Raw genomic sequence first — 22,996 nt, forward strand, 5'->3', positions numbered from 1 at the left:
AAGTAAATTTGCTATGCAGTTAGGAATTTTACTCACGGCTTTTTCATCGTTCTGGCGATCGTAATGTGATTGACAGGAAATGGGTGTTACTGGGCGGAAACAGGCCGTTTTATGGGCATGTGGGAAAAAACGCTACCGTTTCCGGAAAAAACGCAGGAGTGGCCGGGGAAACGGGGGAGTGTCTGGGCGAACGCTGGGTGTGTTTGTGACGTCAAACCAGGAACGACAAGCACTGAAATGGTCGCAGATGCCAAGTAAGTCTGGAGCTACTCAGAAACTGCTACGAGGTGTGTAATCGCAATATTGCGAATACATCGTTCGCAATTTTAAGATGCTAAGATTCACTCCCAGTAGGCGGCGGCTTAGCATGAGCAAATCTGCTAAAATCCGCTTGCGAGCGAACAACTCGGAATGACCCCCTACATGCGGTACAATCGTTCTGCACATAAGCAACTAATCTTATGTGCGGAACGACCAGTGGAATCGAAAATTGTGGCTGCGAATTCCTTCAGCCAGAGCTTAATGGCCTATATGGGTACCGCACCAACCCTTCCTGGTGTTGTGCTTCTTTACTCTTTATCTATAGCGGACTTCCTAGTCTGCTGTACCTGGACCTCCTGGTCCGTGACCTCCTGGTCTGTGCTACAGTAGACCTCCCGGTCTGCTATACTCTAATGCTCTTCTTTTAATATGTTTAACAAGGGATGCCTCCCAAGCCACCGTGCCGTCACTTACACGTATGTACCTCACGAGAACTCGATGATTTCCTGTGGTTCCACCCAAAAATTAGAAACTTATATATATGTATACACACACTTTCACCTCATATACTCTTTACTTTCGTTTCTGCGCAGAAATCCCTTTCATTCAGTATCGCAGGCTAATCCCGAAAGGAGTTACAACTAGAGAAGGATCTATTAGCTTAAAATTTTGTACACTGAGATTGATTTGCGCTATTATCGCGTTGCCTCCGTTTCGCCTACTAAAACAATACTATCGTGTGATTTGTATTACGCGGGCGTACCCAGACGCTCCGTTGCGTAATATACGCTCCGTGCGTCGGCCCTTGCGTCGCGTATGCTAGTCCCGCCCTTTGTTAGAGACACATGTACATAAGCCAGGTATATCCACAGAAATACAACTAACACGTTTATATCAATGTAAATGATCTTTAACTGTAATCATCTACCGAGCACCACACAGAACTTCCTTGTATCTTAGGCAAGCCGTGCGCGTGTTTTACAAATTACTCCTTAACGTATTAATATTACTTTTAACTACCAATAGCAACAAATCTTTCTCAGCACGTTATCAATGATAAATGGCAAGCAGGAAGGTGAGACGTGAAAATACACAAATACAAGAAATGCAGGTGTGTGCGTGTGTTGCGTACGCAAAACAGAGATAAACAGTTTTAAAAGACAATAGCGTTTTGTTCTTACCTTCCGGTTCCGGATTCCACCAGCACTCCTACAGCGTAGCGATGCAGACGCTTATCTAGTCAGCACTACTGTATCCCTCACCACCAATACGGATACGAAGGGATACTGCCTTCCCGCCCTTGCTGACAGATAAAGTCTGTGTTCGCTAGTGCGGATATGTGGAGGACGGACGAGCCGCCAATTGATAAAGCTAAATATTTATCTTATAACATTCACTATATGTGGGTAAGAGACTCAGTACGCAATTGGCGTATGGGGTACCGTAAGGGTACGCACTTAGTGTAGCAGACGCTTAGCCGTGGTCAAGACGCACATGCGGCACGCTCGCTCACAGCTTAACGCTTGGTGCCGAGCACGCTATAGGCGGCCGACTACCGTAATGCTACGCAAACAGCGTAGCGGACGCTCGTGACCACGAGGGGAACACGAGCGGCGCAGACGCTCACGGGATGACACTCAGTAAACCTTGTATGCAACACAATGAAAGATTGAATTTGTACTGTAAACCTTACTACTGAAATACTGTAGCGATATAACGCTGCTTAACCTTGTTAATACAAAAGCTGCTTGAGCGATTGAGACGCTCCGAATACCCTCAGTAATGTAATAAACACACAATACCTTGCTAAGGTTCCAACACCTTTACTAACAATATCTAGCTATGTAAAAAGGGGTAAACAGTTAACAGTTCATACACTACAGGCTAACATCAATATCTAAGCAGAATAACTACACATAAATATACAATAGCGTCTTAATCCTATACAATAACAGAGAGAGAGAGAATATGGCAAATACAAACAGGGAACAAGTTGGTTACAGAGAATAACTTACACACACTGGGGAATGATTCGCTGCGCAGTCCTGGTACCAGCTCCGAGTTAGTCAAGATGAAAACCGTTTGTGGAGAGAAGACTGAGCTGGCCAGGCTGGCTGTTCTTTTATACACTGTGTACAGTACACTACAAAGGGACCTATAATCTCATTGTTCATTGGACACAGGAATGTCTCCCCGCATTATAACAAAAGGTCATAGGTTAGTTTGAACAGGTGGACTGTGACTATATCGAACTGCTCAGGTGGGAGGGAATCTCAGGATTCCCGCCGCATGGATAATGAACTGCAAATATAGTAAATGTCCAGAAACTACTAATAGACATAACTATACGCAGGAGCGATTAATCTTAACCTAACCAGCACCGGATTGTTTCTAATAAAATGTTCTTTAGTTAGGTACCAAACACCACTGCTCAAACCCTGTCTGACCCTTCGTATCATGCAAAGAGGAATTCCTCCGTCCAGCGACCAGTTACAATAAACAAACTTTCAGTTATTATTAAGGGGAACATTACCTACAAAACATACTATTTAGATTTACTATGTAACATTTGAGTCGCCCGCTAGACGCACACAAACTCTACCGTAAATGCACATACCACGGCCGTAGAAGCTACATTACGCAACTGCGAATATGCGCACGCACGGGAGAGAATGTGCACGTGCAGCGGGCAAGCGCATGGGGTGAATATATGGCAGCGTGTAGCACGATATTTTTCGACTTTGACACACATAACAGAAGGCAGCGAGCAGATAACGGCAGTGGCGGGCACATAACAGGAGAAGTGGGCAGCGGGCTGATAACAGGATAGATGAAATGGTGGGGAGGTAACAGGAAAGATCTGCAGTCTGTCACTCTACACCTGCGAAGGTAAACCATTGACGGCTCAATCATCAATGGTTTATTCCAGTTTACAACCAGCAACCTTTGATGGGCAACCCTCGATATCTCTCAACAATGCACAGGGCTTCTTTACATACTCTCTGACCTCTTTCAGAAAAACCCTTTCATCAAATACAATGCATGTGTTTGATACTAATGAGAAGCTTCATAACAGGCTAGCGCTTGCATAACATTGCTTTGCAGATTCCCAGGGTAGCGGTCCCTTGACTGAAAACTGTTGGTAACCATAGCAACAGCAGCACATGCCAGCACGTGCACGCTGAGCCGGAAGTCAGGGAGCGCAGCAGCAGTCAGTGACTAGGATATGGAGTCCTGCTTTGGATACTAGAGGGCACACAGTGTGAGCTAAGTTGAGCACATACAGTGCCGTCGTGGTCTACGAGGATCCTGTGTCCGCCGCCATTTTACCGTGGACACGAACAATTGACTCCTAAACATCACCACAAAGATGTCGCCACTGTCCGGATCTCTAGCGTTTGCTTGCTGCTGCTAAGTGGCTTGGTCACATCGACGCCCGGATGTAGAGGTGGGGGCGTGGCCTGCTGTAGATGCCGGTGCTGTCAGGTTGGTGGCAGCGGCGGTAGCGCAGGGATGATGGAGGCGGCAGGTGTCGGAGGAGGAGTCGGTATAGAAGTGCGGTCTCGGTCTAAGCAGTACGAGAAGCTGGAGTTCTTAGGAGAGGGTCAGGTAAGTGACATTCCTAGGATTTATACTCTGAAAGGCTGGAGGGGTGTGCTGGGATTTGTAGTTCCATAGCTCCAGGTGGGGTAAAGTACAGCTTATAGGGGTCTATATTATTGGTGGTGCAGTAGGGAGCATTATATATCGTAGTGATAAATAGAGCTCCATTTATCAATGGACATATGTCCTCCTTTCAGTATATAACCATCAGCAGTAAATTTAGCTTACCGCTGTCTATCACTGTACCGCTTAAGGCAGGCATGTCCAAACTGCGGCCCTCCAGCTTTTGAGAAACTACATATCCCAGCATGCCCTGACACATCTTTAGCATTCTCTGACAGAAAAACTGTGTCAGGGCATGCTGGGATATGTAGTTTCACAACAGCTGGAGGGCTGCAGTTTGGGCATGCCTGACTTAAGGCCAGTACTGACGGGAGAGATGTGTGCTGAGCGATCGTAACACAGACCACTCAGCACACATCTCTCCCCCCGGCTCAGCACAGCGCAATGTGTACTGAGCAAGGGGGGCGGACGGGGGGTCCGCTCATTTCACCCAGGCCAATCTAGCACCAGCGACGCGCGGGACCGCGCATCACTATCGCTGTAGGGGATACACACAGAGAGATCAGTGCTTAAGTTCTAATGGTGCCCATACACGTGTGCGATGCGACATTGCGGGGCATTGCACCGGCAGTTCAGGTGCGATTACTGCAAAAGTGATTATCATGCGATAGATCGCATGGTAATCACGTGATGGGCATGTCACCGCCGAGTGGGAGCTGCTCCCGGCGGGTGCCCATTGCGGTGCGATAGATAGCATGTGTTTTTAAAAACACATGCGATCGCACTGTGATTCGATAAATATTAAGTGCAGCACATACTATCTTGAGACGTGAGATTCGACCGGCGTGCCCGTGCATCGTGTCGAAAGGTACCTAAAATGTGCATACAATCCTTCAATTTCTCTCACAGATGCGGTCGAAATCGAAGGCTAGTACCGATTATCTCACAAGTGTATGGGCACCATAAGCAATCTACACTTGAAAAATAGCGCTCATCAAATATCATGCAGTTAAAAGTGTGTACAACTGGTAAAATTTTCATTCACCCTGATTAGTAGATAGGTCTTCATGTGATGGTGGAACAATTTATACTCTAGAAGTTCCTCAAATCAACCGAAAATTCAGATAAAATGAGCACGTATCCCAGAGGACCTGCAACGATAAATGCCTCTTTCTCCAGTGGAGTTGGATTGGGAAATACGAGGCACCATTAAATACCGACCATAGTGTAGTACTTTTTATAAAACACGCACTGGTTTTAATGCACAGATAAAACTTACAAGAAATTTAAAAAACATGAGCATGTAATATTTCACTCCATAGGACAACACAGATGGTATATCACCCAGCGATTCACTGCAGCCCCAGCAGATGATAATGGAAGACGTGCACAATCTCTCCAAAAGTCCAGTAGCATGCAGGATAACCAAAGATGATTGTGTCCAAAATGTCCTAGGATCAGTGACAAGTTAAAAGCAAGAGCCACGCTTAACGCGTATCGGACCAGATGTCCTTCATCAGAAGCGTGGTTTACTGGCTCTGGAGAGTGCTTTTAAACCCCATTAAGTGATGGTTACAGCTGTATCCACTGATGGTCTGTTCATTGCGCTCCGGGCAGCGCACCTGCGCGATCGTGACCGGAAACCGGAAGTTGTCAATGCGGGTCACATGCGTTCCAAACATCCGGAAGTCGCGTCTCTGGCTCCCTTACGATCACACCGTGGATATCCTTGTTGATATGCGTTCCATTAACCAGGAAACGCCATAGACAGTCACCATATCTACTTATGAGACTAGTCATTTTATGTTAGAGTCCCATATGATTGCATAAAACGTCCCGGACTTACAGCAATCCCAATACATGATCCATAAAAGGGAAAAAAGGAAAAAATAGCAGCAGTTACCAGCCTTATATGGATATATAATGCAAAGAAATTTTTAGCAGCAATTCCCAATCTATTATGAGTTTACATTACAGGACAATAAATATAAAGTGCAAAAGCATAGCAGCAATTTCCAATCTCATATAAATATATATTGCAAGATAATGAATAGACAAGTGTGTGGATGGGCTATGTGAGAAAACATTTAAGTTCAAATTCACCGTTGAGTCCCCGTGGACTAAGGGTACCCAAACGGTGTATGGACTTCATCTCAGCTTGAGAGAGTCTTTTCTCTAAGTCTCTAGTTCTCCACTTCTGCTGGACCACTTCTATTGCCCAAAAATTCTTTAATGCACATGTGTTGGAATTATGCATCTTTTTAAAATGTGAGGAAACGTTGTGAGATTCAAGGCCCTTCCGAATATTATATATGTGCTCCGCCCACCTCACCTTGGCACTCCTTCCTGTTTTGCCAACGTAGGCTAGGCCACATATACATTCGAGCACATATATGATATTTTTAGTGTGGCACGTAATAAAATCCCGAATGGGATATACACGGCCATTCACGGTGTATTCCGTAAATTTTCTCACAGGGACCTTGACTGTCTTACACATTAAACAATCTCCGCAGCGGTGGAAACCTTTAGTTCTTATGCTCTGTCTCAATTCCATGTCTAGGCTACTCCTTACCAATTTGTTTTTAAGGGATTGAGACCTCCTATAAATGAAGGTGGGTTTATCAGGCAGCAGATTTCCTATCACTGTGTCCTGTTTCAAGATGTTCCAGTTCTTAATAAACACTCTTTCTATACCTTTGAAGGACCTACTATACTGACTGACAAAGGCCCATTTAAATCTTTCCTCTGTATTATGAGGTTTCTCCTTAATCATGAGTAGTTGAGACCTATCTATTTTCTCTACCCTTTTCCTTGCTGACTCAAGCGTGTTTGATGTATACCCTTTTTGTAATAGACGGTCTGTAAGTTCATTAAATTGCTGATCACATACCGCTACATCTTTTGACCCGTGTAAACTGACTGAATGGTATCCCATCCAGCCAGTTTGCATGATGTTGACTCGTTCTGTCAATAAAACTGTTGGAGTCTGTCTTTTTCCTAAAGGTTTTTGACTGAACTTCTCCATTGCAGATGTAAATACTCAAGTCCAAAAAGGACACCTCATTTTGGCTTTGAGTGAATGTGAATTTAATATTCATGTTATTCAAATTGAGCTCATCACAGAATAGATGTAGTGATTCTCCGTCACCACGCCATATAAACAGCACGTCATCGATATAGCGCCGCCAGGTCACCAGGCCCGCCACCAAGACACCCCCCTGCCATATCTGGATGTCCTCCCAGTATGCCATAAATAAATTGGCATAACTGGGGGCGAACCTGGTGCCCATGGCGGTGCCAATCCGCTGTAGATAGAACGCACCATCAAAGAAAAAATAGTTATTAAGCAAAATAAACCTAATACTATCCATAATGAATGTCTTAATGGGTGCACTGTAATTGCTCTTATCTAAAAAGTAGGAGACCGCAGCAAGCCCTTGCTCCAACTCTATAATTGTGTATAATGATGACGTGCTGTTTATATGGCGTGGTGACGGAGAATCACTACATCTATTCTGTGATGAGCTCAATTTGAATAACATGAATATTAAATTCACATTCACTCAAAGCCAAAATGAGGTGTCCTTTTTGGACTTGAGTATTTACATCTGCAATGGAGAAGTTCAGTCAAAAACCTTTAGGAAAAAGACAGACTCCAACAGTTTTATTGACAGAACGAGTCAACATCATGCAAACTGGCTGGATGGGATACCATTTAGTCAGTTTACACGGGTCAAAAGAAACTGTTCGGATGTAGCGGTATGTGATCAGCAATCTAATGAACTTACAGACCGTCTATTACAAAAAGGGTATACATCAAACACGCTTGAGTCAGCAAGGAAAAGGGTAGAGAAAATAGATAGGTCTCAACTACTCATGATTAAGGAGAAACCTCATAATACAGAGGAAAGATTTAAATGGGCCTTTGTCAGTCAGTATAGTAGGTCCTTCAAAGGTATAGAAAGAGTGTTTATTAAGAACTGGAACATCTTGAAACAGGACACAGTGATAGGAAATCTGCTGCCTGATAAACCCACCTTCATTTATAGGAGGTCTCAATCCCTTAAAAACAAATTGGTAAGGAGTAGCCTAGACATGGAATTGAGACAGAGCATAAGAACTAAAGGTTTCCACCGCTGCGGAGATTGTTTAATGTGTAAGACAGTCAAGGTCCCTGTGAGAAAATGTACGGAATACACCGTGAATGGCCGTGTATATCCCATTCGGGATTTTATTACGTGCCACACTAAAAATATCATGTATGTGCTCGAATGTATATGTGGCCTAGCCTACGTTGGCAAAACAGGAAGGAGTGCCAAGGTGAGGTGGGCGGAGCACATATATAATATTCGGAAGGGCCTTGAATCTCACAACGTTTCCTCACATTTTAAAAAGGTGCATAATTCCAACACATGTGCATTAAAGAATTTTTGGGCAATAGAAGTGGTCCAGCAGAAGTGGAGAACTAGAGACTTAGAGAAAAGACTCTCTCAAGCTGAGATGAAGTCCATACACCGTTTGGGTACCCTTAGTCCACGGGGACTCAACGGTGAATTTGAACTTAAATGTTTTCTCACATAGCCCATCCACACACTTGTCTATTCATTATCTTGCAATATATATTTATATGAGATTGGAAATTGCTGCTATGCTTTTGCACTTTATATTTATTGTCCTGTAATGTAAACTCATATTAGATTGGGAATTGCTGCTAAAAATTTCTTTGCATTATATATCCATATAAGGCTGGTAACTGCTGCTATTTTTTCCTTTTTTCCCTTTTATGGATCATGTATTGGGATTGCTGTAAGTCCGGGACGTTTTATGCAATCATATGGGACTCTAACATAAAATGACTAGTCTCATAAGTAGATATGGTGACTGTCTATGGCGTTTCCTGGTTAATGGAACGCATATCAACAAGGATATCCACGGTGTGATCGTAAGGGAGCCAGAGACGCGACTTCCGGATGTTTGGAACGCATGTGACCCGCATTGACAACTTCCGGTTTCCGGTCACGATCGCGCAGGTGCGCTGCCCGGAGCGCAATGAACAGACCATCAGTGGATACAGCTGTAACCATCACTTAATGGGGTTTAAAAGCACTCTCCAGAGCCAGTAAACCACGCTTCTGATGAAGGACATCTGGTCCGATACGCGTTAAGCGTGGCTCTTGCTTTTAACTTGTCACTGATCCTAGGACATTTTGGACACAATCATCTTTGGTTATCCTGCATGCTACTGGACTTTTGGAGAGATTGTGCACGTCTTCCATTATCATCTGCTGGGGCTGCAGTGAATCGCTGGGTGATATACCATCTGTGTTGTCCTATGGAGTGAAATATTACATGCTCATGTTTTTTAAATTTCTTGTAAGTTTTATCTGTGCATTAAAACCAGTGCGTGTTTTATAAAAAGTACTACACTATGGTCGGTATTTAATGGTGCCTCGTATTTCCCAATCCAACTCCACTGGAGAAAGAGGCATTTATCGTTGCAGGTCCTCTGGGATACGTGCTCATTTTATCTGAATTTTCGGTTGATTTGAGGAACTTCTAGAGTATAAATTGTTCCTCCATCACATGAAGACCTATCTACTAATCAGGGTGAATGAAAATTTTACCAGTTGTACACACTTTTATCTGCATGATATTTGATGAGCGCTATTTTTCAAGTGTAATTTTCCTTTCCACTATTGTCATACTTTTGAAGTGTGGGGTTCACTTCTTTTACACTAGATCTAGCTGCACCTCAAGTTTTATTGCGCATATCATTGAAAACATCTGTTACAATACCATAAGCAATCTAGTCAGATTTCTTAGAATTTAAGCACTGATCTCTCTGTGTGTACCCCCCTTTACACCATTTATAGATGGCAAGAGTGATATGGCCTTCAGCCAAGCCTGTATAGCGCTATTCTCCCTCAGGACTTAGTTGCTTTGCATATATCAAAACATGGTACATTGCACATTGCACACAGCAAGTTGAAAAACATACAGAGATAATTAAGATCAACTAAACCTGGAGAGCACAATAGGCATGCTGGGGGGTAGGTGCATACATTTTGGGTAATATAAAGCGACATCGTCTAGTGTGTATGCACCTTAATACTTGACTAGTGGCAACTGTAGTGGTGTAGAAGATGCTTTCATGAAGCTCTCTGTTACAGTCTGTAAGGATGTAACAAAATTGATCTTATTCCACGCTGATTTCTTTCTCCCTGTCCTATACCCCACTACAGAGCAGCCAATTTAGTGTCTGAATTGGTATCCGGTCTCTAGGTCGACAGTGTCTAGGTCGGCCATTTTTGGTTGACAGGGTTTCTAGGTGGACAGGTCAAAAGGTTGACATGAGTTTTTTTTTAAAAATAATAATAATTTTTTGGAACTTTTTCATACTTGACGATCCACGTGGACTACGATTGGAAACGGTAACCTTCTCCAAAGCATGGCGAGCAAAGCGGTGCACTAATTGGGGTTCCTGGTCACTGTACAGCGAAAACGACACCAAAAAAGATTTAACAAAAAACCATGTTGAACTTTTGACCTGTCCACTTACCATGTCGACCTAAGTGTGGTTGACCTTCAATACCAGACCCGTCTGAATCACTATAATCGGTGGCCACATAAATCTTGCATTATTTTTATATACAGGGTGATACAAAAGTCTCAGTACACCCTTTTTGTTTCAGAAACTGTGCAGGAAATGGGAAAACTGACTTAGATTCAAGATTGCCGATTTTAAGATGGCGCTCATGTTCGGTACATACCCTAAAAGATAGTCCACCTCACCCATACCTTACTGGAGTATTCAGTTTTCCCATTTCCTGCACAGTTTTTGAAACAAAAGGGTGTACTGCGACTTTTGACTCACCCTGTACTTTCAAAAACTTTAGATATGTTTATGAAAATATTGAACTCTGTTTATTCTAGAATTGTTTATACAGCTCTGCTTCTGTGGCCTGTGTGTTTTTATGGGCATGTTAATATTATCATCATCCTTTATTTGGCATCACAAGGGGTCTGCATGCTGGTCTAATGGTGCCCATACAGTTGTGCGATTGAGTTTGATGCGATATTGCGCTTCGATTTCCCATGAAGCTCCCTGTGCGATAAATCGCATCGAAAGTGCTTTTTTTGTGTGCATTCGATGTGCATACAATCATGCGATTTATTGCATGCCCCTTGCGACCAGAAATCAGTAGGTGGAGGGGAGTGTCCAGGAAGTGAGCTAAATAACTCACAGATCGCACATCGCAGTGCGATAAATTGAATGTGGTAAAAACAGCAAGCGATGGCACGTGCGATCTGATAAATATTAAGTGCAGCACATAATATCTTGAGATACGATATTCGACCACCGTGCCCGCGCATCGCATCGGGGACACACATTCAATGTGCATACAATCCTGCAATTTATCCTACCGATGCGGTCGAAATCGAAGGATTGTACCAGATATCTCACAAGTGTATGGGCACCATTACAAAGAACAGAAGCAGGAACAGTGCAAACAAAACAAAAAAAGTTCAAAAGACTTGCAGAATGCAGCATACAAGCCATATAAATATTGCTGCATATGGAGTCATAAAGCAGCAGTAGCTGAACCCAAAGGTTCGGTGCCTCTGATGGTATTAGTGAGGGGGGGGGGGGGAGAGGGCCCTGCTTGTGAGCGCTTACAATCTCTAGTGGATGGGTATACAGACAGATTTCCCGGAGGGGAGAGACATTAGAATAAGAACTGGAAATAATGGGGCAGATGTATTAAGCCTGGAGAAGTAATAAGTGCAAGGTGATCACGCACCAGCCAATCAGCACCAATATGTAAATTGGCAGTTAGGACCTGATTGGCTGGTGCGTTATCACCTGGTACTTATCACTGCTTTATCACTTCTCCAGGCTTAATACATCTGCCCCAATGGGGTAGCTGTATTAACCTGAAGAAGGCATAAGGAAGTGATAAACCAGTGATAAGTGCAAGGTGATAAACACACCAGCCAATCGGCTCCCATATGTAAATTAACGGGTGGTCTTCTGTATACCGGCGGTCGGGCTCCCGGCGCTCAGTATACCGGCGCCGGGAGCCCGACCGCCGGCATACCGACACTTATTTTCCCTCGTGGGGGTCCACGACCCCCATAGAGGGAGAATAAAATAGTGTGGCGCGCGTAGCGCGCCACCGTGCCCGTAGCGTGGCGAGCGCAGCGAGCCCGCAAGGGGCTCATTTGCGCTCACCACACTGTCGGTCAGCCGGCGGTCGGGCTCCCGGCGCCGGTATGCTGGGCGCCGGGAGCCCGACCGCCGGCCAGCCGTAGTGAACCCTAAATTAACAGTTAGGAGCTGATTGGCTGGTGCCTTTATCACCTTGCACATATCACTGGTTTATCACTTCCTTATGCCTTCTCCAGGTGAATACATCTGCCCCAATATGCGTTATTTACCATTAACCAGCTATATAAATTGAAGTTCTCATACCCCCAACATCTTCTGTTGTGTATGTGTGCTGCTTCCTTCCACAAGTATGTGACTTCTCTCCAAGCTTTCTTTCAAATTTACATCATGTTATTCTTTTTTTTTTTGTAGTTTGCTACAGTCTACAAAGCAAGGGATAAGAACACTGATAGAATTGTGGCAATTAAAAAGGTCTGTTTGACTTAATGGCATGTACAGATTTTTAACAGTATAAAATAACCTTAATGTATAACTGATGGCTTTGCTGAGCCATGCCTTACATGTGCAGAGATGACAGCATCCTCACACTTTACCGCCTGTCCGGCCAGTAAACGCTTGGAATTTGTAAGGTTCTGTTTTACAGGTGCCATAGTAACTGAACTGCAATTATCGTTTCACTAGAATGTTTTTTTTTTTTTTTTGTCCTAGACGTCTCTTTGTCTTTAGAACACAACAGCAACTGTTCTGATTAGTTTAGTGCCAAAATATCAGCATTCCCACCCTAATGTAAGATTCAATTATTGGAAGTTACAATGCAACACCCTTGTCATGTTGTTGGGGAGCTTGCAATTTTGGGGTAACTGTGTGGTGCTGATTCCGTATATGACATCGGATTTGCTGGATTGGCTCCAATTTTTGAGATACACAGATGAGAAACATGAAAACCGTAATAGACAATGCAAACTGCTCAACTATCGGTGGCAGATCACTTATATACGCATGCAGAATATTCTAGAATGATTGGGGAGTGAACCCCTAGAATATTTGTGTGTCTCACCTTCTAGAATGTTCAGGTAGATTCCTATGTGCACGCGTTATGTCTGTTACCTATTAATTAAGTGTATCCATTATCTCGGGAACTAGAGCCCAAAAAAAAACTATTTTCATTTTAAGTTCAGCAACCTCAAAATACCCTAAATTCATTCAAATATCCTTGGCACCTAAACGTTGTTGTTGTTGGGCTGTGTAATCTTAACCCTTCGCATGACCACAGCTCATCCCTGGTGTGGCGTAGGACCTATTGTACTAGCTTTGGGAAAGATTTAGTGCTCCATGTACACTTTCCCCTAGTGGCCAATTAGCCATATTTCATAACTTTGTTGTGGTGTCCAAAGCATTATACAGGGATTAAACAACACAGTTACACATTAATAGTTGTATTTAGCAAACATTGGTACATTAAGGTTTAGCCTACTATATCCATGTTTCCCACCTCCAGTCCTCAGGGACACCTAACAGTGCTTGTATACAGATTTAGTTAGTGCCCAGGTGTATTCATCACTAGCTGACCCATTTTTGAAAATTCAAAGATGGAGCTAATTATTTAAATTGTGATACTGAGGAGATCTGTAAAACATGCACTGTTAGGGGGACTGGAGCAGGAAACACTGTACTATGTTGTCAGCATGGTGTAATGAATGATGTGGGTATCTTGGGTCTAGTAATGGAGATTATTAATGCGGAAACCCAGTGTCTCCAATAGGTCTCATGCCTGTATGTATAGTCTATAATCAGGGCTGCCTTCAGAAATTCTGGGGCCCGAGACTCCCAAAACAGACAGGTCCCCCCCCCCCCCCCCCCCAAACACACACAACTTACCTATCACAGGTTGGCCGAAGCTGTAGCAGCCTAATCCTGTGTAGCTCCGCTCCCTCCATTTCATGTAGCTCCACCCCCTTTTCATGACGAGATCTGGCACTGTCACATCCAGGAGGGGGAGAGTACACTGCAAACTTCTATTGAAATGTCCCTGCCAAAATGGCCGCCAGCTCAGAGGAGACCGTTATTAAAGATACTAGAGGAGCCTCCTCTAGTAGATTTAATAACTGTCTCCTCTGAGGCGGCGGCCATTTTTGGAGGGACGTTTACAATAGAAGCTTACAGCGTTCTCTCCCCCTCCTGTGCCAGAACTCGGTTATGAAAAGTGGGCGGAGCATAGCGGCGGGCGGACAGCGGCATGGGCAGCCCGGGCCCTCTCCTCTCTGTTAGCGAGGCAGGGCCCGGGACATCTGTGCCCGCAGCACCCCCCTGATGGCGGACCTGTCTGTAATGCTCAGGACTTTGGTATTTCTAGATCAGAGTCCTTGGGGGAAATGTATTGGGGTTTGAGTTTGCCGAGGTCCAGGATTTCGGCGAAGATGTCCTGTAATTTTTTAAAGTGGCAATCATTTACAAGGCAGAACCAACCTGGTCTTGTCTGGTAAATGATTGCCGCTTTAAAAATACGTGCAGTAACGGCCGAAAGCCCGGACCTCTGCAAACTTGTACACTAACATTTCCCCCCTTATGTCTACAAAGGAGCCAGATTTACACCCGGTCTTGTGAGGCTATGCTGTGCTATCCGTAACAGCTAATGGTCCATATGCTTTTATTAAACAAGGCATTAAGACAGGACTTCATTCATAGCCCCAATCAGGACTAGAAATAGGGAACAGGCCAGCAATAGCTTTGTGATACTGCAGTGCTTAGTAGCACAACACATATCATTTGTATAATTGTTTTTGAAATCTATAATTTATCATTATCTTGATGATCTAATAGGCTGGCTAATTTTGACACCCAAATGTGTTGTTTAGTGAGAGCTCTGTATAATGTATGCGGTTTGTTTATTATTCTCTTCTGTAGATTAAATTGGGTCACCGAGCAGAAGCCAAGGATGGTAAGTCCTCTTCTAACCATTTGTATCTTCTGTCCTCTATTAAGCACTCATTTTACAACAGTTAACTAAATGTAAGTGACAATATGTTGGTATTTCAAGTTATTTTGTAAGTGACTGTCAGATTATGGGCCTGCACTGTAAATGGGCTGACCATTAGGTGGTGCTCTTTAACAAAACCCTGATTTTAAATAAATAAGAATAGTTAACAGCATTCAGTATACACTACCTCTCAGTCATTTTGGCAGTGGTGTAATAATCACCATAGCAGCTTCTAGGGGGGCACTGTAGGTTTTGGGTCCGACACAAACCTGTGATCACCAGACATAGAGGTATATGCAATAGCGGGCGAATCGGCAAAAAAGGCGAATTCCGGGCCGTTTTCGCCTCCAAAAATCAATTCGCCTATGCAGTGCAGTCATTTTTCGCAAAAAAACGGCCCGTCAAAATTCGCCTTTTTTCAATTCGCGTTTTTCCGAATTCGCCTTTTCTGCAATGGTACAGATGCTGCAATTCGCCTCCAGCATATTCAATTCAAGTTTGGAAATTCGCCTGCAGTGCTTTTAGACAGCAAATTCGCGATTTTCCATCCGCCACACTTTGGAGGGTGAAAACCAATAAAAAAAATTTAAACATGTTTTTTTTTGTGTTTTTTTTTTTGGGAATAGTAGATCTATTTATATTAGAAGGGATTAGGTTTTTTTTTTTTTTTTGGGGGAGGCACAAATATTATTTATATATTTTTTAAAATAATATTTTTTTTATTTATTGCTGGAACGTAAAATCAGAAAAAAAAATGGCGTGAGGTCCCCCCTCCAAAGCATAACCAGCCTCGGGCTCATTGAGCTGGTCCTGGTTCTAAAAATGCAGGGGAAAAATCGGGCAGGGATCCCCCGTATTTTTAAAACCAGCACCGGGCTCTGCGCCTGATGCTGGTGCCAAAAATACGGGGGACAAAACGAGTAGGGGTCCCCCGTATTTTTAACACCAGCACCGGGCTCCACTAGCTGGACAGATAATGCCACAGCCGGGGGTCACTTTTATGCCGTGCCCTGCGGCCGTGGCATTAAATATCCAACTAGTCACCCCTGGCCGGGGTACCCTGGGGGAGTGGGGACCCCTTCAATCAAGGGGTCCCCCCCCCCAGCCACCCAAGGGCCAGGGGTGAAGCCCGAGGCTGTCCCCCCCCATCCAATGGGCTGCGGATGGGAGGGCTGATAGCCTTTGTTGTAAAAAAAAGATATTGTTTTTTCCATTAGTACTACAAGTCCCAGCAAGCCTCCCCCGCAAGCTGGTACTTGGAGAACCACAAGTACCAGCATGCGGGAGAAAAACGGGCCCGCTGGTACGTGTAGTACTACTGAAAAAAAAATACCCAAATAAAAACAGGACACAGACACCGTCGACAGTAAAACTTTATTACACACTGCCGACACACACATACTTACCTATGTTCACACGCCGACATCGGTCCTCTTCTCCATGTAGAATCCCGGGGTACCTGAAAATAAAAGATCAATATACTCACCTCAACAGGCTCCAGAGATAAATCCACGTACTTGGCAAAAAAAGAAAGCGCATTTACCCGCTCCATAACGGACTGAAAGGTGTCCCATGTTGACACATGGGTCACCTTTCCACGATTAAGATCTGACAGTGACAGTTGTCACTGACAGGTCTCTAAGCCAATCAGGAAGCGCAAATTCGTTGCGCTCACCTGATTGGCTGATCGCTGTGACAGCGCCTTGCAAAGCCGCTCCATTATATTCAATGGTGGGAACTTAGCGGCTAGCGGTGAGGTCACCCGCCGGTCAGCGGTGACCGGCGGGTGACCCCACCGCTAGCCGCTAAGTTCCCACCATTGAAAGTAATGGAGCGGCTTTGCAAGGCGCTGTCAGAATACAGACGGCGTCCAGCCAATCAGCTGAGCGCCACGGAAGTAGCGCTTCCTGATTGGCTGAAGGGACATCAGTGACAAGAGTCACGTGATGTCCCGGCATTCGGGAGAAAGTAGTGTAATGTGAAAACATTACACTCCTTTCTAGTACGTATGGCTCGCTGATCGTTTTTTATTTTGCCAAGTACGTGGATTTACCACTGGACCTGGACCTCTGGACGGACGCTGGAAGGTGAGTATAATTTTTTGACAGGTACCCTCGGATCGTCGGAGATCGTTGCAGTCGGCGTGTCAACATAGGTAAGTATGTGTGTGTCGACGTATGAAATAAAGTTTTACTATCAAGGTGTCTGTGTCCTGTTTTTATTTGGGTATTTTTTTTTCAGTAGTACTACAGGTACCAGCGGGCCCGTTTTTCTCCCGCATGCTGGTACTTGTGGTTCTCCAAGTACCAGCTTGCAGGGGAGGCTTGCTGGGACTTGTAGTACTAATGGAAAAAACAATATCTTTTTTTTTTTACACAAAAAGGCTATCAGCCCTCCCATCCGCAGCCCATTGGATGGGGGGGGACAGCCTCGGGCTTCACCCCTGGCCCTTGGGTGGCTGGGGGGGGGGGGACCCCTTGATTGAAGGGGTCCCCACTCCCCCAGGGTACCCCGGCCAGGGGTGACTAGTTGGATATTTGATGCCACGGCCGCAGGGCACTATATAAAAGTGACCCCCGGCTGTGGCATTATCTGTCCAGCTAGTGGAGCCCGATGCTGGTGTTAAAAATACGGGGGACCCCTACTCGTTTTGTCCCCCGTATTTTTGGCACCAGCATCAGGTGCAGAGCCCGGTGCTGGTTTTAAAAATACGGGGGATCCCCTGTCATTTTTTTCCCCCGCATTTTTAGAACCAGGACCAGCTCAATGAGCCCGAGGCTGGTTATGCTTTGGAGGGGGGACCCCACGCCATTTTTTTCCATGATTTTACCGTTCCTAGCTATTGGGCAGGAAGGCGAATTCAGCACGCCCACTGCTCGCCGATTGGCCTGGATCCGCCTGCGGGAGGGGCGAATCAGTTTTACATTGAATATAGTGAAACCAGCGTCCCGGCGACAGGGCTGCAGCTGGCGATAGCGGGCGAATCACACAGAGGCGGATCTAATGCCGCGATTCGCCCGCTATTGCATATACCCCATAGGCCTTTATGTGTGCACACTGTTATAAGGTGGGTACCCCTATCTTTCTACGTTATTTCTTTTTCATCCACTAGGGGTCACTGGAGTACTCTTGGGATATGGACGGCGTAGCAGAACAAAGGCACTGAATATTTAAATTTAGAACTCTCCACCCCTCCATATCCCAGAGTACCTCAGTGTACGAACCCAGTGTTTTTTCTGTGCTCAAAGCACTAACATCGGCTTGTGGGATTCCCACACTTGTTGGAAGATTTTATTAATTTTTCATTTTTATTTTAAATTTTTTTTTTTAATAGCACATCCCTTCCCAGTTTCAAGAAAAACATGGGTCCGGGATAGTGCCGCTGCACGGGCAGCGCATGGCGTGTCGGTCCTCACAAAGAGCACCCTCACAGCCACAGGCAGCCCACTGCTCCTGCAAAGAGCAGCCAGGACTAGAGAGCTGGACGGAGCTTACACAGAAGAAGCCCCGTCGCAGCCATGACTTAGATCACTGGAAAGCTGACTGGAAAGCTGGACGGAGCTTACACATAGAAGCCCCGTCGCAGCCAGGACTACAGAGCTGGACGGAGCTTACACAGAAGAAGCCCCGTCACAGCCATGAGTTACATCACTGGAGAGCTGGACGGAGCTTACACATAAGAAGCCCCGTCGCAGCCATGATCAGGAGACAAGCAAGGTAGGCTGGGGAACGGGGCGGTCAGCGCAGGCTGCCGCCCCGCTATGTTGGGGTTAATATGCTGCTTCGCCGCTCATACGCCCGCCAAGCCCCAGCCGCTACGTCTGCAAGCCGCCCGTCCCAGCGCTCCGTCTGGCCGCCCAGCTCCGTCCGGCCGCCCAGCGCCATACGGCCGCAGACGCTCCCTCAGTCTCAGTACAGAGACGGTGATCGCCGCTCCGTCCGGCCGCCCAGCACCATCCACCCACAAGTGCCAGCGCTAAGAGGCTGCAGGCTTCCCGCAGAGACACAGCGTTACAGGGGGGAAGAGGCACGGTGGAATCTGGCGGATCAAATATATGAACAGCAGCACAGTGTATAGGCAGCTATATATATGTGACAGGTATTTATAATGTATTGTTACCTGTCCTGGGAGTAATAGGCTATTGAGTCTATATTACTGTCTGTGATTTTCACGGTATAATAGGCTATTGAGCCTATATTAATGGCTGTTATTATCACTGTATAATAGGTTATTCAGCCTATATATTAATGTCGGTGATTATCACTGTATAATAGGCTATGGAGCCTATATTAAGGTCTGTGGTTATCACTGTATAATAGGCTATTGAGCCTATATTAATGCTGTATAAATATATTAATGTCTGTAATTATCATAGGCTATTGAGCTTATATATATATTTATTCATAGAGCATGTGTTGTACCCGGCCTGTGATTATACTGTATAATAGGCTATATTAACACGGAAACATTTGTAATTTGTTCTGTGATTATCAGGGTCAGCATGGCAAAGGGGCCATTTTAACCATGCTTCCTGTTGTTTTCCAGTGTGTAATTCTGGAACATTCCTGCCCTACATCTCTAAGCCACCAGAGGCGCAGGGGTGTTAGTGGGAATTTGGTTCGGGTTTCACATGCCCATGTGAAGTGCTTTTCACATAAAGAATACTCTGGTTTCTCTTCAGATCGAATAAATCTTTCGCCTTTTACTAAAGATTTCCGTAGAGAGGAACAACCATGAGTTTCATATAAATATGTTGTTCAGCAATAAAATATATATATGACACATAATAACTTCAATAAGTCGTGCAAGTGTCTGTCCGTTGCCTATTGTGGTGTCTGTCTGCATAGCGAGTAAGGCTCTAGCGCAGACTAAAAATAATTTTAAAAATCCTATGTTAAGCATTGGCAATTCAAATTAAAAGAGCGGTAACATCGGAGTCTCGGAAGTTACTCCGCCAGCTCTAACAAAAGACAGTCTTTCCAAAGGGCCAATTTCCCTTTGGGTACCAGGGTGTTTATTTAACTGGTCTTATAATTTAATGCACGATTCTATGTCAAATCTCACACCGATAACTACGAGTGAGAAGGGTACATTAGTCCAGCACTCAGATAGTGCGGGGTTTTTGACAACCATACATTGCTAAATCCCAGTAAGTCAATGTCTCCATTTTTACAGAGACTGAGTAGACTCTAACCACTATTTAATCGTTTCCAAAATGACGCGATCCGCCATTGGTAAATGCGTCTGTGTCAAACATTATAAAGACCCAAGATACATTTGGGTCACTAGACTCTATGTATGGAAACAATGACGATCACTGTTAAAAGAAGCTGCAGAGTATATCTGTAAAGCTTCTGCTAACGCCGGTTACTTCGATTCTCACTTTTCATCGTCGCTAGTTTAAGCGCGACAAGGCCAGAGCTTGGTTGGTCCTAAATTTGATATTCAGCCATTACCGCATCCAGTATCAAAACGGAAATACTTGTGCCGGCGTTTAATCCCTTTAGACTTCAGTTTTTTCAAGGCGGTGGTACAAAACGGTCACGCCTTGTAACGACAGGACGCTACAGTCAGCAAGCCAGTGGCTTAACGACCTCTTAGGCCATCTCCATTTTCCAATGTGGAAGCGCGTCTTTACATGTTACATTTGCGGGGTTTCCAGACATCAACTCATGGATGTCTCAGCTATTTACAGATTAAAGGACAAGACTGCCTCTGTCGAACGGTTTGGCAGGTTGCCATTTAGTCTCTGCTGGGTTTCAGCTGTCTTTATAACCAGGCAGTAGTACACCAACAGAGTCAGGGTTACTTATTCCCCTCTGTTTGGGGTAACAAAACCAGACAGCTCCGTCGCAGTCTCAATCAGCAAGTCACTTACTGCAGTTTGAAAATGGATTTTCTGCGGTTAGTATTTGCATATTGGAGCCACAAAATTGCATAATTGCACTTGATCTTCACAATGCGTATTTACCCATTCCGGTTTGGTCATCACAGGTTCTAGCGTTTGCAAAACGCCACAACCATTAACCATTTCAGGTCTACCGTTTGGCTTCTTGTCAACGCCTCGGGTATTTACCAAAGTGATGTTGGTGATGATAGCTCATCTCAGAGTCCTGACAGTGACAATCGTTCCATACTTAGACGATCTGCTCATAAGAACTCTGTTTCAACAGAGTTCCTCTAACTTAGACGATCTGCTCATAAGAACTGTCTCAACAGAGTTCCTCTAACTTGCGCTACTAATGTATACTGCGGTGGCAGGTCAAGTTCAAAAACAATCGCATCTAATTCCGTCTGAACGACGTCAATTCCTAGGTAAGATTATAAATACGGTAAATCAAAGACATTTACCTACTACACCAGCAAGAACAAATGTACATCTAGTAAGTAGTGCAAAAGCCACGCGCACTAGCGGTACATTGGTGTATTCGCCTGTTAAGAATAATGATGTGTTTTCAAAGCGCTTTAGCTCGCCGGCCTTCACTCGCGTTTCCCACAGAGGGGCGAGGGTGTATATACTCTGGACGAGAGTCTCAGAGGTTCAGGAGTTGTAGTTAAAAAAGGTCAGCGACAGAGGTTCTAAAACGGATCACGGCAGATTGCTGTCGATAAATGTCCTGGAACTCCGTGCAATTTACAATGCACTACATGCTTCGCTTTCAGTCTGACCAAGTGCAGTCAGACAACGCAACGGGAGTTGCATACACAACAACCAGGGAGGACCAAGAAGCCGCATGGCAATGCGGCAGGTAGCTCGAATCCTCAATTGCCCAGAACACCATTATGTGATGATGTCAACGGGGTTCATTCCGTGAGTGGACATCTGTTAGACAGATGATCTCACCCGTCAGGATTTATATCCTGAAAACTGGACATTAAATCCAGAGGTGTTTCATATGTGAGTCCACAGAAGGGGTTACCCTCAGGTATACATGATGGCATCTCGCCACAATTACAAAAGCTCAGTATGTGTACAAAACGACAGATCACAAGGGCAGTGGCGGTGGAGTCTCTCACATTCGTGTGGTCATTCAGCATCGTGTATCTGGCTCCACCATTTTCCGCTGCTCTCTCCGTTGCCAAAACGGAGCATAAGACAGTTCGTCACAGTCATACTAGTGATATCTCATGGGTTTCGGAGAGCTTGCTTCTCGAATCTCCAAGGAATACTTGCACACGATCTTGGCCCGCTCATAATACGTCCAACCTGTTACAACAGGGACCGTTCTTTTACCCATAGGTACCTATTACCTATGTACCGCAGCTGCGGTTGACGGGGTGGGGGTTCAGACCGCCCTCTTAAGAAAAGAAATAGGGCATTACAGTATCGGTTATACCAACCATGTTACAAGCTAGTAAGCCGCTTAAGGCAGCTCATTATTACAAAATTTGGTGTGCTTATATAGGTGGTAAAGCTCGGAAGTTTCCGACATCATCTTTCAAGTTACCCGTATTCTGTTATTTTACAAACGGGGTGGGATGGAGAACTGCGTTTATCTGCACTGAGGGTGCAGGTATCTGTGTGGTCAACTTATTTTCAAAGACGTTTGACTCTATTGCGTCGGTACACACCTTTCTACAAGGTGTCATCAAAGTGCAGCCTCCATTTATCCCACCTACAGCGCCAGGCGACTTGAGGTTGGGTTCAGATTTCTTACAGTTTTCATATTTTGAACCCTTACAACAAATGGGGATTAAGTTTCTCACTTGGGAAAACATTTTTCTTCTAGCCTTAGCTTCGGCAAGGGTTTTGTTTTCATATTTGGGTGCCTTGTATTCCAAGCCACCGTATTTGAGTTTTCTCATGACAAAGCAGATCTTCGGACGAATTCCGCTTTCTTATTCTTCACATCAATATACCAATAGTGGTTCCTGTGTTGACAGCACATTCTAGAATTCTGAATGTGGTACACGCATT

The 22,996-nt window shown here is 44.8% G+C and overlaps 1 protein-coding gene and 1 non-coding gene across 2 annotated transcripts in view; both read left to right on the top strand.

Annotated features, from left to right (window-relative positions):
• Positions 1-3,446: 3,446 nt before the first annotated feature.
• Positions 3,447-22,996, top strand: part of CDK7 (cyclin dependent kinase 7) — a 158,004-nt gene continuing 138,454 nt past the window's right edge. Inside the window, exons 1-3 of the mRNA XM_063963462.1 lie at positions 3,447-3,870; positions 12,512-12,571; positions 15,005-15,038. Coding sequence (XP_063819532.1) covers positions 3,775-3,870; positions 12,512-12,571; positions 15,005-15,038 — 190 coding nt within the window. The 5' untranslated portion in view covers positions 3,447-3,774. The remainder of the gene's footprint in view (positions 3,871-12,511; positions 12,572-15,004; positions 15,039-22,996) is intronic.
• LOC134961465 (U5 spliceosomal RNA) lies at positions 19,740-19,860 on the top strand. The gene has a single exon (XR_010187912.1). It is a non-coding gene; the product is annotated as a U5 spliceosomal RNA (small nuclear RNA).

This window comes from Pseudophryne corroboree, chromosome 1 (genome assembly GCF_028390025.1).
Source record: "Pseudophryne corroboree isolate aPseCor3 chromosome 1, aPseCor3.hap2, whole genome shotgun sequence".
NCBI classification, from domain to species: domain Eukaryota; kingdom Metazoa; phylum Chordata; class Amphibia; order Anura; family Myobatrachidae; genus Pseudophryne; species Pseudophryne corroboree.